Genomic DNA, 22,486 nt, shown 5'->3' on the forward strand with positions numbered 1-22,486 from the left:
ACAAGCAAATCATCCTCACATTTTTGGAGCCCTCCTGTAGCTCTTCCTGACTGCATCCCTCTGAATCTTGCTATTATAAACAATTTGAATGCCTCTTGTCTTCAACAGACGGAAAAACAAAATGCGTTTGAGAACATTCTAAAGGATAATGTAAATAGCAATACTATTAACAGTGCAGGTGTATAACCCCACATGTACAATGTAGGGATCACAAAAAGTTCTAAAACTAAAAGTTTTTTATATTGAGTTTGATGACATGACCTGATCAGAGCTGATAGGAGTTTTTCAATAATTTTTTTAAAAAATCCCTCTTACACTTTTGGTGGGAATGCAAACTAGTACAGCCGCTATGGAGAACAGTGTGGAAATTCCTTAAAAAACTGGAATTAGAACTGCCATATGACCCAGCAATCCCACTCCTGGGCATACACACCGAGGAAACCAGATCTGAAAGAGACATGTGCACCCCAATGTTCATCGCAGCACTGTTTATAATAGCTAAGGACTATGGAAGCAACCTAGATGCCCATCAGCAGACGAATGGATAAGGAAGCTATGGTACATATACACAATGGAATATTACTTAGCCATTAAAAAGAATTCATTTGAATCAGTTCTAATGAGATGGATGAAACTGGAGCCCATTATACAGAGTGAAGTAAGCCAGAAAGATAAAGACCAATATAGTATACTAATGCATATATATGGAATTTAGAAAGATGGTAACGATAACCCTATATGCAAAACAGAAAAAGAGACACAGATGTACAGAACAGACTTTTGGACTCTATGGGAGAAGGCGAGGGTGGGATGTTTTGAGAGAATAGCATCGAAGCATGTATATTATCTAGGGTGAAACAGATCGCCAGCCCAGGCTGGATGCATGAGACAAGTGCTCGGGCCTGGTGCACTGGGCAGACCCAGAGGAATTGGGTGGAGAGGGAGGTGGGAGGGGGGATCGGGATGGGGAACACATGTAAATCCATGGCTGATTCATGTCAATGTATGACAAAAACCACTACAATACTGTAAAGTAATTAGCCTCCAACTAATAAAAATAAATGGAAAAAAAAACACAAGAAAAAAAAAATCCCACTCAGTGTGCATATTCAAAGATTTTGCTATAGAAATAGCAATGAATTTAAAATACGGTGTATTGCCCCAAGAGGGGATTAAGTAACACATGGATTGTGTGTGCACCATTACTTTTCTAAACTCTTAAGAGTGAATCCTGAAGCTCAGCTCTCTCTGGGGAACTTGGATAGACCATGGACCTCAGTGACAGCTAGCAGCTGCTGTGTGTGTCCCTGAGAGGCACTGGGCTGGGCTGCACGTCATCATTCTTTTGTGGCCTCGTCACTATTGTATATGCTTATTCTACCACTGGACAAACCAATGTATAGTCTTTAAAGAATATTGTGTTTTCTCATGTGGATTAAATGTGAGGTCGGCGGTGTCCTTCATGAAAGTGTGGAAATATCAGAACTTTTGAAAATCATGTGTGAATCAAGATGCCAGTAATTAAAGGATGCTGTCTTCGGGGTATTAAGGTACATGTGTTTTCTGTGATCGCGCCACAGGAATCTTACGTAACTGGTATTACTTGCAGAGTTCGATTGCATTTATAACTGTTCTGTTTGTGGCATTCATATCATGCAATTAAAAACTGAGCAATTATGTGAGATTAACATGTAAGACCTTTTTTTATGGATTGTAAAAAAATTCTTTTTATTTTTAGAAATTTTATTTTTTAATTTTTTAAATTGAAGTATAGTTGATTTATGATATTGTGTTAGTTTCAGGAGGTGTACAGCAAAGTGATTCAGTTATACATGCATACACACATATATGTGTGTATATACATGTATATTTCAGATGCTTTTCCTTATAGGTTATTAGAAAATGTTGACTATAATTCCCTATGCTCTACAGTAGGCCCTTGTTGATTATCTATGTTTTACATGTGGTAGTGTGTATGTCAGTACCAAACTCTTAGTTTATCTCCACCCCACGTCATCCCCAAGATCTTTTTCTACTAGTAAACGAGCCAGAGGAAACTGAGACCATTATTGCATAAATAAGAACTTTGAGAACATATTTTCTGTTTTACATGATGTGTTTAAGAAACCACCATTTACAGTTCCTCTGGTTCTGCCTTTGGATGAGAAAATATCCATAAAGTTTTGTTGACTCATGTTTTATTAGCATTTTTATAGTCTCTTCCCACCCACCCTCCAATAAATGAAATACAGCTTCATTTTTCTCTGATGATAAAAGCAATATATATTCATTATAAAGATACAATGTAAGAAAGAAAGTAAAACATCATCCATAATTCCAGTACCCAGATATCTTGTCTGAATTGAATTATTTAACCCTTTACTGGGGGATAGTGTATAGTCTTTCATATTTATTTCCCACCAGCCATTTGCACAGGGTTTGCTTGTGAAGTTCTGTATTTTATACTGATACTGAGAAGGAAATAAAATTATTTTTGCTGAAACAAATTCTCTGTCGCCACCCTGCCCCCATACACGTGTGCATGCTCACCCACACCGCCACCCCCCCGCCCACTCTTTCCTTTCTGAAATTTCTGCCAGCCACAGGGTGCCTTTGGAAAACTGCCCCCATACACATGTGTACACGCTCACACACACACACTCTCTCTCTCTTTCCTCTCTGAAATTTCTGCCAGCCGCAGGGCGCCTTTGGAAAACTGCCCTGGCAGTTCCAAGTCAGGGCTTCTGACCAGGCTCCTGGCGTCAGTGGCTGCCAGCAGCAACAATCCTAGTCTCTGGACTCCCCCAGCAGGCTCCCGGGACCACTGCTGCCAGAAGCTGCAGGATGCTGGCCTGCCGGCCCTTTCCTTCTCTCAGCTACACTGGGGACCTGAAGCTGCTGTTTCCAGGAGACCTACTGGCCTAATGGGCACACAGTTCTTCATTTTCTCTCTGGAGAGTCTCTGCTTCACTCTGCTGAAGCTCACATTAGCCTTCTTTAGATCCCACATGACCTTTTCTTGGCACTGCCCATCTTTAGACAGCTCTCCCAGTGCTGACCTTAGCAGTACTTTCAAAACAAAACAATAACAAGAATCATTTTCGCCCTGTTGCTCTGTGTCATTTCTCATCCTCTTGTCTTCCTTTCTCTTGTTTGACAGATGCCTTAGATTTCACTGCTCCGAGCTAACTTCACTTTTTAGTTTGTTCCCGTTTCACACCTCCCCGCCCCTCCGGCGCTGCCCAAGGCCTGTCTCACTGCCCCTCCTGTCTCTGAGGTTGAGGAGGTGATTTCGGGCAGGTGAGGAAGCAGAGGAGTGAGGAAGAGTCCAGGTTGTCCTGCTCAGGGGAGAGAGATTTCTGACAGATGAAACTAGAACTCTGAAAGTTTTCCCCTGGAAGCCTTGCCTGCACGCTTCTGAACTCTGTATTGCGAGTGCTCTGTCTCCAGTTTATTTTGAATTGAGTACATTTCTGGGCTGCCCAGAGAATCTAACTATGATTTATAATCATGTATCTTTAGGAAAATTCATTCTGAGCCTCCCAAAAGTAAATTGTAAAAGAACTCTTGGAATGTAGATTTTTCCAAGTTTGAGGATCTGTTTTTTCCCCAGAATGTTTGTGCTCTGAAGTATTCAGATATTCTGGATGTGACTTCCAAAAATGAAAGGGCCCCTGGGCCCCTTCGTTTTACTAGGATGTGCTTACATTAAATGTTGGTGATGTTTTGTTGTTCAGTCGCTAAGTTGTGTTTGACTCTCTGCGACCCCATGGACTGCCGCAGGCCAGACTTCCCTGTCCTTTACTATCTTCTGGAGTGTGCTCAGATTTCATGTCTGTTGACTCAGTGATACTACCTAACCATCTCATCCTCTGCCACCCTTTTCTCCTTTTGCCTTCAGTCTTGCCCAGCATCAGGGGCTTTTCCAGTGAGTTGACTCTTCACATCAGGTGGCCAAAGTATTGAAGCGTCAGCTTCAGCGTCAGTTCTTCCAATGAATATTCAGGGTTGGTTTTCTCTAGGATTGACTAATTTGATCTTGCAGTCCAAGGGACTCTCCAGAGTCTTCTCCAGCACCACAATTGGAAGTCATCAATTTCTTTGGTGCTCAGTCTTCTTTATGATCCAGCTTTCACATCTGTACATCACTACTGGAAAACCATAGCTGATGTTACTTTAGGTCAATGGATTGTGGTAGGGCTGAGAGGTTTTTTTTGGAGTTTTTTTTTTTTTTTTTAATTGCAGAAATTCTGATGGTGTGGAGAGTTCTGTGTCCCTGGCAGATTCCATATAGCTGGTTTCATTGTAGTGATTTTGCTGTGCCACAGCTGTTGACCTTAAGCCTGCGCATCAGTCACCAACCAATTATTCTATTTACAAGTCTGTTTTAACAGTTTGCCTTCACAACCCTCTACCAAGTTACTTCCCTTGATTTCTTTTCAACCAATAGTCTTCAAGCTGCTTCCAGTTTGCTGACTTATCCCTTGCAGTTGGTTGTGGGAATAGGGAGATTGAGGAAAGAAAAAAGAGCTTTAGAAATATTTTGTATTGTACGAGGTTTCTTTCCTTCATAATTCTAGTCAAAAGAAAAAAGACCATAAGAATTATAGGTGGTTTTACTAATACAGGTGTTTTTTGTAGAGTTGGACTTAGGAAAACATGCTCTATATCAGTATGTATTCATCCAGGGGAAGATGATTGTGGTAATGTTGAATTTTACTTTGGATTAGATTTTTTAATTTTCAAGTGGAAATTACGTCTACTAAAATTGTCCTTAAAAATTCTTGTCAGAGATGAAAAGGGGCAAGGAAATAAGGACATAGTCCAAAGTTGGCTTGGCCTTGGGGGATTGACTAAAAAGACTGAATTTCTCTTCATGGGGGGTATTTACAGGGACATGAAAGTTATCTAAGTTTTGATTTGCTGACATGGCACCCCTGGTAGCAGCAGCTCCATCTTGAGTCTAGAAATTTATTTCAACTTGCTGTTTCATAATTTTTAAATCTCTGGGAGTAAATGGGGGAATAAATGGAGAATTAAATGTTCCTGTTTGCTTGCAGAGGTTTATTCTGTTCTGGTTTTCATGTTAAACTTTTATAGCTTTAATCCATGTTAATCAGTTTGTTTGTTGTAAGGATTAAATGAAATAATTGATGTGAAAGCTTCTGACAGGGCCTGGCAAATAGTAGATGTTTAACAAACATTTGCGGGATTTGAATTTAAATGTCACAGGTGGTATAATGACTTATCGATCCATTAGATTCTTCTTGTGTTTGGGCATTTTGTACAAAATTAGATTTCTCATAGCTCAAATAGGAGACAGCAATTATTCTTTCTTTCCTGGGTGTTCTTAGGATGAATTGAGTGATGTTATCGATATTAAGGATCCAGATTTCACCTCTGCTGCTGAACGAAGGCAGAAACGCCTGGCTGCTGAGCTGGCCAAGTTTGATCCTGATCATTATCTGTAAGTATTGAGGTTTTTTTTAAGGTTTAAATAATTTACTTGAGATTGAGTATTTAAAAAAATTTTGAGTGCCTTTTTGACTGTGTTAGGCATGTGCTTTTTGGACTCCAGAAATGAGTGATAGCTCACAACCTTAATTGACCTTTAAATTTACCTACAGCTGTTATACCTCCATGATCTTTGTAAGGTGCTCTGTTTCATTACCTCATTCCAGCACACCACAGAAATCTTTTAATGTTCTTCTTTGAGATTTTTGCTCTCCAGGCTTAAAAATAAAACACTGCATTCCTGAGAATACATACCATTCTTTTCAGAAGACTCTGTTGTGATTAATGGTATATATGAATAAAAACACATTTCAGTTTCTTTAAGAATTTGAATCTACGTGTACTGCATTTCTTGGCTGATCTAGGAATGGGTTTTCCCAACACTTTTATCCACTAGCACCTGTAATCGAGGATCCATTTCAAATGAACAAATAACTGTTTATTGGGGTAGAATATAAATACAGTCTGATTTTAAGTTTTGCTTTATTTCCCACCTGCATCAGTTGTGTCTTGAGCTATCATGTGTCTCTGTCGGGCTTACATTTGTTGAAGGAACAAAACTAAGGGGTAGGTAAATAATCACTTACCTTGGAAAGACTGTGATGTGTCTCACTGATTACGAATAGTGGCACTTCTTGCAAGGAAGTGAGTGTCCCCAGGCCTCTGTGAGTACTTGACAGCTTTCGTAGGATGTCAGTTGTGTTTTGATGTAGACCTCAGTTAATATTCTTCCCATACTCTGGGCCAGCAGGTTCTAAACTGTTGCATATGCAGCTATCATCATCATATTCCCTTGTATAGTGCTCTCAGCTTATCGAGTTCTCTTGTGTGATTATTTCAGTTTTCACAGCAGTGAGGAAGGGGGGTTAAGGGATTCACCGAAGGTCACACCACTGCTAAGTGACTCATCTGGGACTTGAAAAGAGTCTTTCCATTTGTCATTTTGTATTTCCTTTTCATGTACACTTTCAGTTTAACTGCTGTTGCTCTTGTGATTAACATTCTATCTCCTGTGACTCAGTGGGAGACTAATTGGAATGGCAGAACTATATCTTGTGATGTGCAAATGGGTTGAGTGATATGTGATGATGAATGGTGGAACTCTTCGACATCCTCAGGGAAGCTGTGTAAGAGCAGGGTGGGTTGTATTTTGGAGGACATCTGAGAGATTCAACTCCATTTACATTGCCATTTCTAATTACCTTTATCTCTCCAATAGTGATTTTAAATGTCCACTGAAGAATAATTTGAAGAAACCCATTTAAAATCATACTGAATATTTAAATCGGAAATTTCATTGTCAGCAAATTTCCTGGACAAGCATGAAAACAGATTGAGCTTTACAAGACAGAAATTTCTAGTGGGAGGGAGCTTAATTAGCTGAACTGCCTATCTCTTTTCTTCTAAAACTTGAAGAATAGTGATATGGCCTGAGAGAATTAGGAAATTGAAATGTATAGTTAGCAGTGTGATATTAGAAGCAGCCCTTATTTTTTCTACCTTCTGTGTCTTTATCCAGAAGCACATTTTCTTTAATAGAATGCATGAAATGTTCTTTGCATTACTCCAGGAAGGGTTCTTTTTACATGAGCGGTTTAAATTCAGTCTTGGGCAAGTTGGAGGGTGAGAGTCAGGAGGTAAAGATTCTTTGTGACTTTTCTGGTCAGAATGGTGGTGGTGGTTTAGTCACTAAGTCGTGTCCGACTCTTTGTGATCCCTTGGACTATAGCCGGCCAGGCTACTCTGTCCATGAGATTCTCCAGGCAAGAATACTGGAGTGGGTTGCCATTTCCTTCTCCAGGGGATCTTCCTGACCGAGGAATCAAACCCATGTCTCCTGCATTGCAGGCAGACTCTTTACCGACTGAGCTATAAGGGAAGCTGGTAGAAATAAGACCAGTTATTTGTCATTTTTGTTTTACTCATTGTTTATATTAGCTGACTGATTCACCCAAATGTGTTGAATTAAATGAAGTGCAAGTAAAATTCTTTTAAATTTTCAATTAAAAATCACTGCTTATTTTGTCATTCTTAATGGTTACTACAGTGGAAGAAAAGGTTTATTTTAAATTCTTACCTACCATGAAGACAATACATTGCATGTATTGTATTAGAATTTATATGTATGTAATGTGATATGCATGTGTAATACATAGTATATTTTACATTAGCATAATACATGGCGTTTTCAAGTCGTTTGACTTGCCCTCACAAGTCATGATGTCTCTTCATGTTAGGTTTTTCAGTAGCTAAGGAAAACTAATTTAAATTTCACCCTAAGGCAGAACACAGTGAGGTAAATTGACTATATACAAAAATTTATACATTCCAAAGGTGCATGTAAATGACTTCAGGTTATTATTGTTTTAAAAATCCTTTCTTGTAAAATCTGGATGCCAGTGTGATTTTTCCCCCCATAAGTTTTGCAGCCCAGCAGAATGCTGAGCATATAAAGATGATCCATTGTTTTTTTTGATTATCCATTTCTTGCCATTTTAAATTTCATTTGGTATTATTTTTACAGTAAAGTATGTTGAAGGAATTTTGAAACATTCGTTAATAGTCCTTTTTTTGCTTATTATAGTTTCCATATTTCTCTAGCTGAGCCTGGTTTTTGTTTTTGTTTTCCTTCCCAGGCAAATTGTTTTTTAATTGTTGGCATATATTTTACTTTAACCAGTTCATAAAGCCTCCCTTATTTCCTTATTGGAGAAAATAAAAGAATTTAGTTAACATTCAAAATAACTACGAGATAAGAAAAGGGACAACAATGATTGTATAGCATTTGAAGTGCCTTTTTTGGGACCAAGAGAAGACCTTCTTTTATTTATTTATTTATTTTTAAAAATTGAGGTGTAGTTGATTTACAATTTTGTATTAGTTTCAAGTATACAACATAGTGATTCACAATTTTTATAGATTATACTTCGTTTAAAGTTATTATAAAATGTTGACTCTATCCCCTGTACTGTACAATATGTCCTTATAGCTTATTTATTTTATATATGATTGTTTATACCTCTTAATCTGGGGAGTCATGTAAAATTGTAATGTTCAGCACTATACATTTGGTAAAGAAGATGGTAGAATGATCAAGCTCCTGGATTTATTGAGGAGATCTCAAAATGACAAGTAGTAATTAGAAGCCTGAAAAGAAAGGTTCACCTCCTTCCCAGTGTGGTTCTTTATTCAAAATAGCAACCTTAGGAAAAAGCTCTGGAATAAAATGTCACTTATTCATTCTTTCATGTATGTACTTGCTTGTTCTACCAATATTTGTTTGAATGACTTCCATACCAGGCAGTGTTGCAGACAGCAAGCAGAGAGTGGGAATACATGGTAGCTGCCCTCATGAGGCTTACACTCCAGTGGGGAAATGAAAAGTATTTCTATTGTGATGAATGCTATGAAGAAAAGCCAGGTGAAGGGTTTAGAGAGCAACTAGGCATCTCACTGACTCCTCTATTTCCACATGTTTAAAATCGAATGCATCATTTTACCTGTAAAATCTTCCTGAATTTTCTGCTTGGTAGGATGCCCTTTATTTGATCCCAGTCACCCAGGTTGAAAACCTGGGGTTCGCCTTGGACTTTGTTCTGTATTCCACACTTCCACTCAATCCTGAAATTGTACCATTTATCTCTTTCTGCTTTGCTTCACTCCATCTCTCCCTGGCCCTCATCTGTGTCTGGCTTGTTGCAGCTGTCCCCTAACTGCCCAGCTGGCATTCCTCATTCCAGCCTGCTCTTCTGCAGATCCATCAACCATAAAACCATCAGTGCAGTGTCTGCTGAGAGTGGAAATCTGCTTAAGGCCTTACTGGGCTCTCCTTTGCCTAAAGCATAAACTCCTAACTCCTTAGCACGTATAGAGAGTTTTCTGTGATCTGGATGCTCCCTGCCTCTGTGGCGTCTATTTTGCCACCCCGTGCCCACATTTCATATGATGACGGTGATGAATGTTTGCGTTTCCCCACCTGTACCACACCGCTTCTCACACAGTTTTTACTCCTAATTTCCCTTTGCCAGCTGTTGTCTCCCCTTTTCCTGCTTTCCCTGAATAACTTTGACTTATCCTGTAAGGCTGGGCTCAATTGGCACCCTTGCTTCCAGCGTGGCATAGGACGTGCTCATGTGTTATAGCTCATCTTGTTTTCACTGCATTGTTTTGTAACATTCTGTGTTTTTGTCTGTTGTTCCCATTGAACCGTGGTGCCCTGAGGGACAGGGCAAGAGTCTTACTGGTCTTTTCTCTTACGCCACACAGAGAGGGCGCTCAGTGAATGCCCATTGAACTCATGGCATTTTAAAAACTTGAAAATAATTTATTCTGGAAAGTAGAGCATCAGTCGACCTAGATATTGGGCATCACAAGGAATGAACCATCGCTGTTTAGATGAGGGACTGTACTAGTGAGATTTTACTCAAAATGTTTTGAATTTTTTGAGGGGTTTGCAGAGATACTGTTTTATAAGAGGATTATCCCCCTATTATTTTTTCTCCTAGGGGAAAAAACAGCATCTTTTCAGACGGGCTCTTCTTCTTCTTCTACCCTTGACTTAAACGTCCTTGGTGCTTCAGCTTTCAACACCCTTTCCTCTCATGTGGCCACTTCACCCTGGGTGTTCTGTCCTCTTCTTTCGCCTCAGTAACTGTGTGAATGCTCAGGACTTCTGTGTGTCTCTCTTGGGCACAGGTTTGCATATCTGACTGCCTGTGGGACAAGTTTCTGTCTGTCCTACAAGGACACTTCAAATAACACGTCCCAGAGCAGAAGCCGTTCCCTCTCCAGTCGAGTCTATTAACCTCCTGTGTTCCTGTCTCTGCGGAGGGCGCTGTGGTCCACCTAACTGTCCAGGCCAGAGACCTGGGCAACAGCCTGATGCTGACAGGAACTGGTACTGAGAATTACTCTTTCAAGATAATTGCTGTTCAGTTTTGTCCAATATGTGTTTTATTTCCTCACTCATAAAAATGGAATGTTTATATTGATTAATAGCTTGGATTTCAGACTAAGACTTAAATGGGTCCAAATCCTGGCCCCACTTCTCACTGGTTCTTTGACCTTAACCCTGATATCCAACTTTTCCAGCCCTCAGTTTCCACTCATGTTAAAGGGGAGCATTAATAGCACCCGTTGCCTAATGAAGTGGTGTGGGTATTCAAGGAAATAATGAATGAAAAGCACTTAGTGCAGTGCTTGCCACATCCAAAGAGCTCAGTAAGTTATCTGTGATCGTTCTAATTTTTAAAAGATTTCAGTATCTCAGTTGAAAGTCTTTAAAGTCTATTAACGTCTTTAAAGTATTAAAACTATGAGCTAGAAAATCCAATGTATCAAAACAACCAGTGTCTTGAGGTTCTAGTTACCTGAAATATCAGTGAAATATCCAATTTCCAACTTTCAATATAAGATAGTATCTGTGCTGTGTGTGCTATGCTAAGCTGCTTCCGTTGTGTCCAATTCTTTGTGACCCTATGGACTGTAGCCCACCAGGCTCCTCTGTCCATGGGACTCTCCAGGCAAGAATCCTGGAGTGGGTTGCCATGCCCTCCTCCAGGGGATGTTCCCGACCCAGGGATCCAACCAGCGTTTCTTCTGTTTCCTGCGTTTGCAGGTGGGTTCTTTACCACTAGTGCCACCTGGGAAGCTGTAAGACAGCATAGTTTCTGAATAAGTGTCTTCAAAGAGTTTATTTTGAATGTAGCAGTTATTTTTCTAGTTAAAACTGAGAAAGTAAAGTACAGGAAAAGTAGTTTTCTGTTCTCTATGAAAGTTCCTTTTATCTTTTGCAATAGTTTTGACTTAGGGTCTATAAAGATTAGCATAGCTAAATAGATTGCGTCTTGGAAGGAAACATGAGTGCACATTCTAAAAAATGAGATGTGTGTGTGTATGTGAGAGAGAGACCTCTGTGATTATGTGATATCCTAAATATTCTCATGTGTTTATTTTGTTGTTGGTGGTGGTGGAGTTAAAATACTATTTATTATAATCTTATCAAAATGTGTAATATTTGCAAACTTTGCACAAGGCCTAATCTTCATGAGCATTGTGTGTTCAGATTTGCTTCATCCCACATAACTGTGGTATAGGACATAGGACTTTAGAGGGGACTGGTCTTCTCTGAACTTTCTGTTTAAAAAGATCACAAATGTCAAATATCCCTTTAGTCTGAGGCTTACTTTTCATTTATGATGATTAGTAACCACAGTGAAAGTAATAGCAGTGCTCAGTCTTGCCTTGAAATGTACTTTGAATTAGTCTGTATTTCCAGTACAAATATGACAAATTAAGGTAAAATTTTAAACAGTGAAAACCAGCCCAATTCTATGTAACAAGTCTCTTCATATATATATATATATTTTTTTTCCCCAGAGCTGACTTTATGGAAGATGAGGCAGTTAAAAAGGTTTTGGAGTATAATCCTTGGTGGACTGATTTATATTCAGAAATGATGGCCTCTTTGGGAAAGAGTCAGGAGGAAGAAAATCTTGCTGCGTTAGGTAAGAAACTCAAAATAAGACTCATTTGCATACTGCCTTTCTTTTTTTTTTTTTTTTTTAAGAACATCAACATTTATTTAACATGATAAAAAAGAAATGAGATATGAACATTTGCATTTAAACAATAGTAAGTAGCCTTTAATACTTACATTACGTGTGCTCATTGTATAATATATACACAATGAACATAATTACATTTGTACACAAACTAAGTACTGGATTTGAAAACCTGCTTATTGCTGTACACATCTAGTCCAATGAAGTAGAAGCCCAGTACTTCAAAATACCTACATTTTAAATTGCTTTTTAAGAAAAAGTAAGCGGTAACATTTGTGTTTAAGCTGACAAGAGTGTGGCACATACTGCCTTTCTTAAACACACAATTGTAGTTGTCATATGGAGTGAAGATATTATTTTGATTTGCTAATTTTGGAAATAGGAGCTTCACCCGGGACTGGGAAATGCCACACAGTAGTTATACTTATTTGTCTCAGAAAATTCTTCTGGAATATGTTTTACTTTTGAATCATTGGGGTTCTTTAAAATTTCTTAATTTTTAAAATATTTTTATCAAATTTAGGGACATAAACATACAGGACTTGTGTAGTTGTTGAATAATCTGCTTGTGGGATCTGAATGTTCCTCTGTGGTAAGGGCGTTTGAGTATTAATAATGGTGAGAAAAGACCAAGTTTTCCATCCTTTTGTCTGTTGAATAAATTTGATAAGTTCTTCCCAGTTTTTTCACAAGTGGTTTCATGTGGAAGCAGGACTAGCTATCTTCCTTTCTGTACCTTATAGAGAGCAATTTTTACCAAAGAAGGCTGAGCTAGGGGATTTTATGAGCCACAAGAGACGACTGTGCCATGCTTAACATTAAACCAAATATTTGAGTTGTAGTTTTAGACGGGCATTTTATTAATGGGCTTCCCAAGTGGTGCAATGGTGAAAAGTCTGTCTGCCAATGCAGGGGACACAAGAGATGATATGGCTCCAATCCCTGGGCTGAGTAGATTCCCTGGAGTAGGAAATGGCAACCCACTCCAGTAGTCTTGCCTGGAGAATGCCATGGACAGAGGAGCCTGGTGGGCTGTGGTCCATGGGGTCACAAAACAGTTGGACATGGCTGAACACTCACACACACACACGCATTTTATTAGCACCTTTTCTAAGTGGGAGGTTGGTGTGTTAAGTGTGTGAATTAGAATTATAACAGTTTCACATAGATCAAGAATAGTGGGCTACTGTTTTCTGTTACACTGATTTGGCTTTTAATTATATATTAAAAATATCATGCCTAGACTTGTGTTGCGATGATCACTTTGTAGTATATGCAGATGTTGAATTTTAATGCTGTTCACTTGAAAATTATATAATAAAAATACATGTATTAAAAAATCCATCCTATGCATTATTTGAGAGTGAACGATCTTACTTCCAAAAAAAATTCAGTGTTTAAATGAAAGGAACACACACAAACACATGCACATGTGCATGAAATGGAACATAGAATCTCCTCACTTCAAATTCCTTTTCCTGAAAATAATCAGTGTTAACAATTTGGGGTATTTTAAACACATATACCCACATGTAAGCATTTGCTTTTAGAAGTTTATACACATAGATTCACATACACTCTCTTCTCACTTTGCTTTCTTTATAGTATATGTTGTATATCTTCCATCAATGCTTACAGTTCTACCTGAAGCTTTTAATACCTGCCTGGTGTTCTGTTGTGATTTTGTGTCATAACTGGTGACTGTTTGGGTTGTTGACTACTTGTGGACATTCGGGGTGTTTACATGGTTCTGCAGTGACCTTCTTTGCCTACTCATTCTGAAGAAACTGTTGCTTCACAGTATTTTGATCCTCTGCATAGAAATGTAGTAGCTTGCTATTTGTTCTATTTCTAGAGCCTCGAAAGAGCCTGTTATATAATGGGTACTCAACAAATATTTGTAGAGTAAAATAAATATTGCAGTAAATATTTTGGTAGTTAGGTTTCATTAGAATTTAGGTGGTCTCTACCAGATTGAAAAATTGCCACTATAATTTTTTGGAGTTGACTCTCCGGCACAACGGAAACTCATTTATAAATAATGATTCTTGTTACATTGTTTTCAGCAAATCCTTGGTTTTATATTTGATTTATGTTTAAGAATCTTTCAGAGACTTCCCGTATCATGTAGGGGAATTTTCAGGCATGGGATTGCTACCACCATTTAGATAGTTATATGCCATATAGACCTGCTCAGAAAGTTTGTTCAGACTTAAATCGTCAATGCTTTCTATTGGTTTGAGTCAGTTCCCCAGTTTTGGTGTAGTATCTTACTGAAGCTGTCTGGGAAGGAATTGGTGGTTGTGTAGTTTTCTGTCCACAAGGGTGAGCTAGTTGCCTTAAAAATCGAGATGGTATTTACCTTTAATTTAAAGTTTAATGTGCTCTGCTTTAATCGGTTGTAGTGTATTCTAGGTCCTGTTTTCTGTCTCAGCCGTCCTCTCTGTATAATTTTAACAGAAGGATAAGCCAGTTGGTGCCTTTAACCGCTGTCCCTCCGACTCTCTGCGGTGTGTAATGCAGACCTGTGCTTCAGACTCATTCCCAGTCCATTAAACTGTTACAGTGGTTTATTCTAAGAATCACTTTTAAAAACAACAAGGGCATGTGGTAAAGGTAGAGAAATTTGAGTTCTGTGTTGTATAGATGGTCTTGTAAATGTACTAAGTAATGGTTATGCCTATGAAAATCGCTCAGTCGTGTCCGACTTTTTGCGACCCCATGGATTATACAGTCCATGGAATTCTTCAGGCCAGAATACTGGAGCGGGTAGCCTTTCCCTTCTCCAGGGGATCTTTCCGACCCAGGGATTGAACTGGGGTCTCCTGCACTGCACGTGGATTCTTTACCAACTGAGCTGTCAGGGAAGCTTGGTTATGTCTAAGATGTAAGGTAAATAGGGGGTTCAGGGTTTAATGCCCTGCTCCTCCACAGGCTGGCTTTGTGACTTTGCAACTGCTCTGAGTTGCTGTGGGAATCCTGTATCTACCTCACAGAATTGTCATGAGGATTGAACTAGACCATTTACTTAAAATCTTAGCACATTGTAAGTGTTAGAAATTATCAGTACAGAGTAAATCAATGGCAGGAGAGCCAGGAATTGACTGGCTTCCTTTTGAAATGACAATTTTTGTACATTTACATGGCTTTAAGGGCAAGTTCTTTGTTAACATGATTCTTCTTTCAGTTTTTTTTTTTCTTGTTCAATTTTTTGAGACATCCAGAATTGGAGGTACACATTGAAATGCGTCGAACCAGGCTCAAATAGGGGAGAAAAGAAATAAACCAAAAAATAAACATTGAAGTTCTCAGCTCATTCAAGCAGCATGCTGCTGCTGTAATTTCCCCCTTCCTTGTCTTCCTCTTATCCCCTCTTTGCTCCCAGGCCTTCTTCTTCCTGTCTGTTATTGCAGGGCGACATTTCCAGCAGACACAACAGTGCAGGTGAGGGGTGCATCTTGGATTCCTCCTCCTCCTAAAACATTAAGCTGTATTGTCTTGATTTCCAGCTAAGCCTTAGGTGATAAACTTTGTCACCTATCGTTGCCTCAGTTATCACATTTGTCATATTCATTGTCGCTCTGAGTTACAACACGGAGACTTTCCTTGCCGTCTTCAATTCTGCAATGATCTGGATCTTCCTCCCGAAAGGCTTGTAAATGGAAGTGTTAAATACCGTGCTCCCACTGAGCTCTGGTTTCACGAGATGAACTTACCACATTTCCCATGTTGTGTCTCGGCGGTTAATCTCAGCCCAAGAATCTTGGCACATGATTACTTGTTATGACACCACGTAACACTCATAGTTGGTGAACTTCCTAGCAGGGACATCCTGTTTGGCACCAGTGTTTGTGGAGCTAAACTCTCAGCATCAGCCCTGCAGGCTGCAACACTGTGGGGCTGCCCATTTGGGCCAAGGGTTTGAGCGCAGTACGTTTTCTTCTGATTCCCTTGATCTTTTTCCAGAAAGTGTACAATGGAATAGATTTGCATTTCTCTAACAGGAGCCAGATCATGTATGATCTGTTGACCCAGAGAGGACAAGGATGTTTGGGAAGGGAATTAGGCAACAAAGAAGATTTAAAAGTATTAAAAAAAGATGATGTTCGAAGTGAAGTGACAAAGTCACTTTCCACTTTGATGGGAACCACTTGGCGGTCTTCAAATGTATTGATGGGAGGTGGTCTTGGGCCATTTGCTTCTGTGTTAAGGCACCAGTTTCTTCCCCAAATAGAGCCCGAGATGGGCTTTTGTTTGACTGTAGATTATTTGTTGTTGTGTGCTCAGTTGCTGAGTCTTACTTGACTCTTTGCGACCCCCTGAACTGTAGCCCGGCAGGTTCCTCTGTCCACAGGATTTCTCAGGCAAGACTACTTAAGCGAGTTGCAGTTTCCTCCTCCAGGGGTTCTGCCCGATCCAGGGTTTGAACCTGCATTTCCCGAATCTCCTGCATTGGCAGGCAGATTCTTTACCACTGAGCCACCTGGGAAACCCTGTAGATTGTTTACAGAAGTATAATTAACCAAAATGTTATGAACTGGATAGCAAAGCTGCTATGTCGTGTAGCTAAAGTCACGCGAATGCTTGACAAATGTTAATTGTGGTGGCAAGCATCCAAGTATCATTGGTACCGCGACTGTAGTTATTTGTGGTGCTGCTCTTTGGTTAGAACTGACTGTGTGCAAACCTCCCCAAGTTTCCCTTTGGGTGATATGATTTATAGCTCTAATGTGAAAGGCCTGGGGGAGCTCAGACTTTGGGTTTCTCTACTGACTTCCCGGTTTGTTGTTATTGTTATTTATTATCTCTGGTTTCTTTGCTTGAATTTCAGAATTTAAATACTTCTGTGTATTATTAATGAACTACTTAGTTCAAACCGGAGCTCAAACCACCCAGGGAAAGGTGGTTGTGTTGTAAGGGAAGGTTAGGGGCACACAGCGTTCAGGAATTTGGAAGAGTACATTCAGGTCAGCCTTGTGTGTACAGTCATGGAAATTATCTGTGATGTATGGAAAGACTTATCTGTGGGTCATACAACATCAGAGCTCATAGTTCCCAAGTCTACCTCTACAAATCATTGAATACATACAGGTGTGATGACTTAGGAGCAAGGAATAAATGTGTGTGTGAATGATTTGGTACGTTGTTCACTGGTCCTGGGCACACTTACCTTGTGATTCAGAATTCCATGGAAGCAGAGGTCTTTCTTAGCCAGCTATGGTCTAAAGGCTTTTCTGTAGTGAGATACTGTTGTCCCAATCACCTGGCACTTTCCTGTTTGCTAAACTAATGAACATCTCCAAAACTGTACCTAAGGGAATACCTTCTCAGGGGTTCTTGCTGAGTAATAGGGGTCTTCAAGTACTTTGTCAGATATGTGTTCTTTATGCAGTGAAGACATGTTCGTTTTTACAGTTTCCTCACATCAGACCACTTTAAGTGAACGGAGAGCTTCTCTTTAAATTGAAAAATCCTTGGAGAAGGAAATGGCAACCCACTCCAGTATTCTTGCCTGGAAAAGTCCATGGACAGAGGAGCCTGGCGGGCTGCAGTCCATGGGGTTACATGACTGAGCCTGTGTGCACGAGGGTGGAGGGAGATGGGTTGGGAGCAATAAAGTGGGAGAACTAAAAAAAAAAAAAAAAATCTTCATATGAGCTCTGTAATGGGACAGTCAGCACCCAGTTGATCTGTCACATGAATTTCTTTCTTAGAAGTCAATCTTTTTTTTTTTTAGAAGTCAGTCTTTAAAGAGTGCTTCTCCTAACTGTGTTAGGCTCACCTGTATTATTCAACCTTAAAATATACACATTTCTTTTTATTGCTGGCCAGCAAATTAAATACATTCATATAGTTACTTGTTTATGCAAACAATGCTTGTACAAATACATTAAAAAATTTTTTTGAACATAGACTTTTTAACATGACTGAAAAAAAATAGTGTATTTTATGTCTTATCCTGTCATTTTTTTTTTTTTTTTTTGGGTACTAACGGTATTTTAGTAAATAAAGGAATATTGCTTCTAGTAATTTGATGTAAGGGTGTTTAAGATTTTTTTTTCCCCAAGAGAACAGACTGCAAAAAACTGCTGGAAGGAAGCCTTACAGCAAAAAGAAGCCATGTTAAACTTAAGGCTCCTAAGAGAGTATAGACATGAAAACTATATGTGAAAAGGGACCATTATGTGGGAGTAATCATATTCTTTTCCTTCTGGATTTTGCCCAGTTGTGATGAGCAGAAGGGCAGTCTTTTGTTGAGCGGAGACAGAAAGGCTGGGACTTAACTGGCTATCAAGAGAGTGACTTGGGAATGTTAAAAAGGCAGTTTAATAATTTTTGGTTTCTGAGAAGGTGTCAAGAACACGTGGCTTTTATTAACTCTTCTCCACCAAGAAGAGGCTTCCTGAGTTAAAACTGAGCTCATGCCCTCTCAGCTAGTGGCCAAGTTTCCTGCCTTTTTTTGCCCCTGGAAGTGGTCATAAGACTTAAGTCCTCAATGATAGGAAGTGAGTGAAAGTGCTGTGTGCACTTTCTGGATCAATTCCTTAGAAAAAAGGTGTTTGTCATCCTCTTCTTCTTCCACTTTGCCATTGGTTGGAAAATTTTAAAACCCGAAACAGCATCTTGGACCATAGATGGAAGTCATAGAGTGGAGATGCTGATACTCACCCATTCTGGACCGTTCACTCCGAGTAGCAGTGTGAGAGAGAAACCTCTGTCTTACTGAAGCCACTGTATTTTGGATCTGTCTGTATGTACATTTTATATGCCTATATGTGTGTGTGTGCTGAGTTGCTTCCGCCCTGTCCAACTCTTCGCGACTCTATGACTGTAACCCACCAAGCTTCTCTGACCATAGGATTCTCCAGGCGAGAATACTGGAGTGGGTTACTATGCCTTCCTTCAGGGGATCTTCCGGACCCAGGAATCAGATCCCCGTCTCTTGTGTCTCCTGCATTGGTAGGGGGTTCTTTACCACTAGCGCCACCTGAGAAACCCTTGGTAAGGTGACTGATATATAAAAAGAGACAGTGTCTCTCTCTTCTGTTGATAATTTATTGGGAATGGGAAAAATATTGTATTTGCAGGTGACAAATACCTAAAGTGCTTGGAAGTAGTATTTAGCAAGAAAAGCAGCAGATCTATTTGATAAAGTTAGTGGTTCAATACAGTAGAAAAGATGGCTTACTGAGCAGACTGTGCTGGCACAATTAACTCCTCATCTGTAATTAACCAAAATCTGAAAATATGAAAAAGTAACTTTCAGATAGATTATAGACTTAAATTTAAAAGAGGAAACAGTAACTCTTAAAGAAAAGCTGAGAGACTCCATGGACAATTCAGGAGTTGGGGAAACCTTACTGAAGGCTATAAATTCACAATCTGGTAAAAAAAAAAAAAAGATAGACATATTGGACTACACACAGACATAAATAATTCAGTGACCTAAGATCCTCTAAACAGAGTCAGTAGAGATGCAGTAGATTTGGAGAGATGACTAGGGTTTGAATCCATAATAGACAAGTTCTTAAATATTTGACAAGCCATCCAAAAAAAAAAAAAAAAACTGGGCAAAACATATGGGTAATTTATAGGAGAGCAAATCCATAGATTTGCCAAACAAATCTATGAAATAATGTTCAGAGTTTAGCAGTTACAGAAATATTAACTGAAGTAACAGTGATATGTCACTGTATTAGTTTCCTCTCGTTGCATTCCAAGTTACTACAGATCAGAAACAGAGGTCTAATTTGGCTGTTTTCATGGGTCAGGAGACAGGTATGGAGACCCTGATACCCACCTGTCCTGGACTGTTCACTCCGAGTAGTAGGGTGAGAGAGAAGCTTCTGTCTTACTGAAGCCAGTGTATTTTGGGTCTGTCTGTTACAGCAGTTTAGCCTGTCTTGACCTGCATATAATGGACAATTCTGAAACCTGGAAAAAAGGCTTCAAAGTTATTTTGGCATTACTTTGATATTCACTGGCACTGGAAGCTAAATGTTCCTCATGACTGAGCTGAACAACTTTTAAAGTGAATTTGAAAGTGGTCTTCTGATGGGGAACGTAAGGAAAATGAAGAATTAATTTGTAAGGGAAGAGATTGGTGACACTGACTTAGAGGTAATAATACATCTAAGTGCTTAACGGTATATCTAGATGCTTAGAAGCTGAGGTGGGGTCCTCTGCTTGGGGTCTTGGAAGGCTGTAGACAAATATGGCCATCTTTTCATTTTCAAAAAATTGGTGTTAGCAGCTGTATTCCTTTTTGAAGCTCAGAGTTCTTTTCTAAGCTCACATGATGGTTGGCAGAACTTGATTCCTGCGACTATAGAACTGAGACCCCGGTGTTTCTTGCTGGCTATCAGCCAGGGCATCACTCTTAGATATTAGAGGATCCCACAGTTCCCTGCCACGTGGCCCCCTCATGACATGACGTCTTATTTCTTCACAATAGGCGATTAGCAGGAGAGTCTCCACCAATATCAGAACATAGACATAATAATTGTAACAGTAACTGTCCTATCACTTTTGCCATATTCTTTTGAATAGAAGCAAGTCACAGTTCCTGCCCACACTCAAATGATGTCTTATTGGTCATTTTAGAATTTTTCTTACCACAGTCCTTTCATTTTCATATCCATTAAATTCAAAGTGGTTTTTAAAAAAGCATTTATGGCTGGGAGCAAGCAAGAGATATGCTTAGGGAAGGGAACTTCTGTCCATGACCATTACAAAGGAGAGATGTAGCCCTTAGATAAAGTATCTCTCAAAAACAGATAAATTTTTTGACCCAGTAAGTCTACTGTTAGGGATCTGTTTTATGGAAATAAGGCCTGCAGTGTCCAGTGACGTATGTTATGGCATTTACTGCAGCATCATTAGCAGTGGCATCAAGTTGGAAGCAGCGTGAATGCCCATCAGTAGGGGGAGTGGTTGGATAGAGCATGCTACACCATGGAATATTCTGCTGCTAAGTCACATCAGTCGTGTCCGACTCTGTGTGACCCCATAGACGGCAGCCCACCAGGCTCCCGTCCCTGGGATTCTCCAGGCGAGAATACTGGAGTGGGTTGCCATTTCCTTGTCCAATGCATGAAAGTGAAAAGTGAAAGTGAAGTCGCTCAGTAGTGTCTTGACTCCTCGCGACCCCATGACTGTTGCCTACCAGGTTCCTCCATCCATGGGATTTCCCAGGCAAGAGTACTGGAGTGGGTTGCAATTGCCTTCTCTGTGGAATATTCTACTCCTTCACAAAGTTAGCTAAGTACCAAGTGACTTGGGGAGATTTCCTGGAGGTGTCGTTGAGTGAGACTGGCTAGATGGAAAAAAATAATCTAATTTTCTGGGGAGAAAAGGGTATCAACTCCCTTGTATACATGTTTGTGTGTCTTTATGGTTGTAAAGAAAAATACAAAGTGATGTATACTAGATTTTTTTAACATGGAAAAAGTTATTGATGAGGATAGAGGGTGCCAAGCAGAAGAAAAGGAAACATCCTCTAACAACCAGTCTAGTATGTGTGGTATAATCAAATTTGCATATTTATGTAAAACTTGGTATAAGTGATATTTTAAAAATACTATGCCCTTAAAATTGACTAATACACGGGAATACTTCCATTTCTTTGTATAGAACTTTCAAAGTAAATAATATTTACAGAGTGTTTCACATGTTTCCTGTTATCAAAACGTAATTGTCTTATTTTTAAAGTCAAGAAATCTGTCATTTAGCTGTCTTGAGTACAGAACTGTGTAGCAAAAAAAAAAAAAAGCCAGTGTGTGGGAGGGGTCTGGAAATAAGGAATAGATATTGTTTAGACATTTTTTTTTCTTTTTTTAGCCCTACTAGAATTTGAACAAATACATAGCTCTTTAAAAAATTGTGAAGTCTAATTAAAAAGTTGTTTCCATGTCCAGAGTTTAATAATTTTTATTTCAGTTTCTATAATTAAAGTTCTAATTTTGACAAATCTGTCTGCAGTGGGGGTTTTACCAAACAGAGTGGAACATCTAAGTTTTAAATGCATTTTCTTCTAGTGTCTTTTTCTGAAGAGGAGAAATATCAGCTGCGAAAATTTGTTAATAAATCTTACCTGCTGGACAAGAGAGCCCATCGGCAGGTGTACTACAGCTTGACTGACATCCTTCTGGCATATTGCTATGAGACCCGTGTCACGGAAGGAGAGCGGAATGTAAGTGTGTGTGTGTCTGTGAACATTGGCATAGACCGTCGTGCAGAGTAAACTGTATTAAGGTCATGAGTGAGACCAGTCGTGTTTATTTAGGGGCACTCCGAACTGAGGTACACAGGTGTGTTGGTGATGGATACCAGCATGAAAGCATGATGCTTTTTAAAGATGTATTTATTTATTTATTTTTGATTGTGCTGGGTCTCGTTGCTGTGCAAGC

At 39.4% G+C, this 22,486-nt stretch overlaps 1 protein-coding gene across 1 annotated transcript in view; it reads left to right on the top strand.

The window, feature by feature from the left end:
* The window catches only part of SHQ1 (SHQ1, H/ACA ribonucleoprotein assembly factor), a 95,511-nt gene that overhangs the window by 9,913 nt on the left and 63,112 nt on the right, over window positions 1-22,486 (top strand). Inside the window, exons 5-7 of the mRNA XM_043886521.1 lie at window positions 5,355-5,467; window positions 11,893-12,020; window positions 22,115-22,269. Of these exons, the coding sequence (XP_043742456.1) occupies window positions 5,355-5,467; window positions 11,893-12,020; window positions 22,115-22,269 (396 nt within the window). The remainder of the gene's footprint in view (window positions 1-5,354; window positions 5,468-11,892; window positions 12,021-22,114; window positions 22,270-22,486) is intronic.

This window comes from Cervus elaphus, chromosome 24 (assembly GCF_910594005.1).
Source record: "Cervus elaphus chromosome 24, mCerEla1.1, whole genome shotgun sequence".
In the NCBI taxonomy this organism is placed as follows: Eukaryota; Metazoa; Chordata; class Mammalia; order Artiodactyla; family Cervidae; genus Cervus; species Cervus elaphus.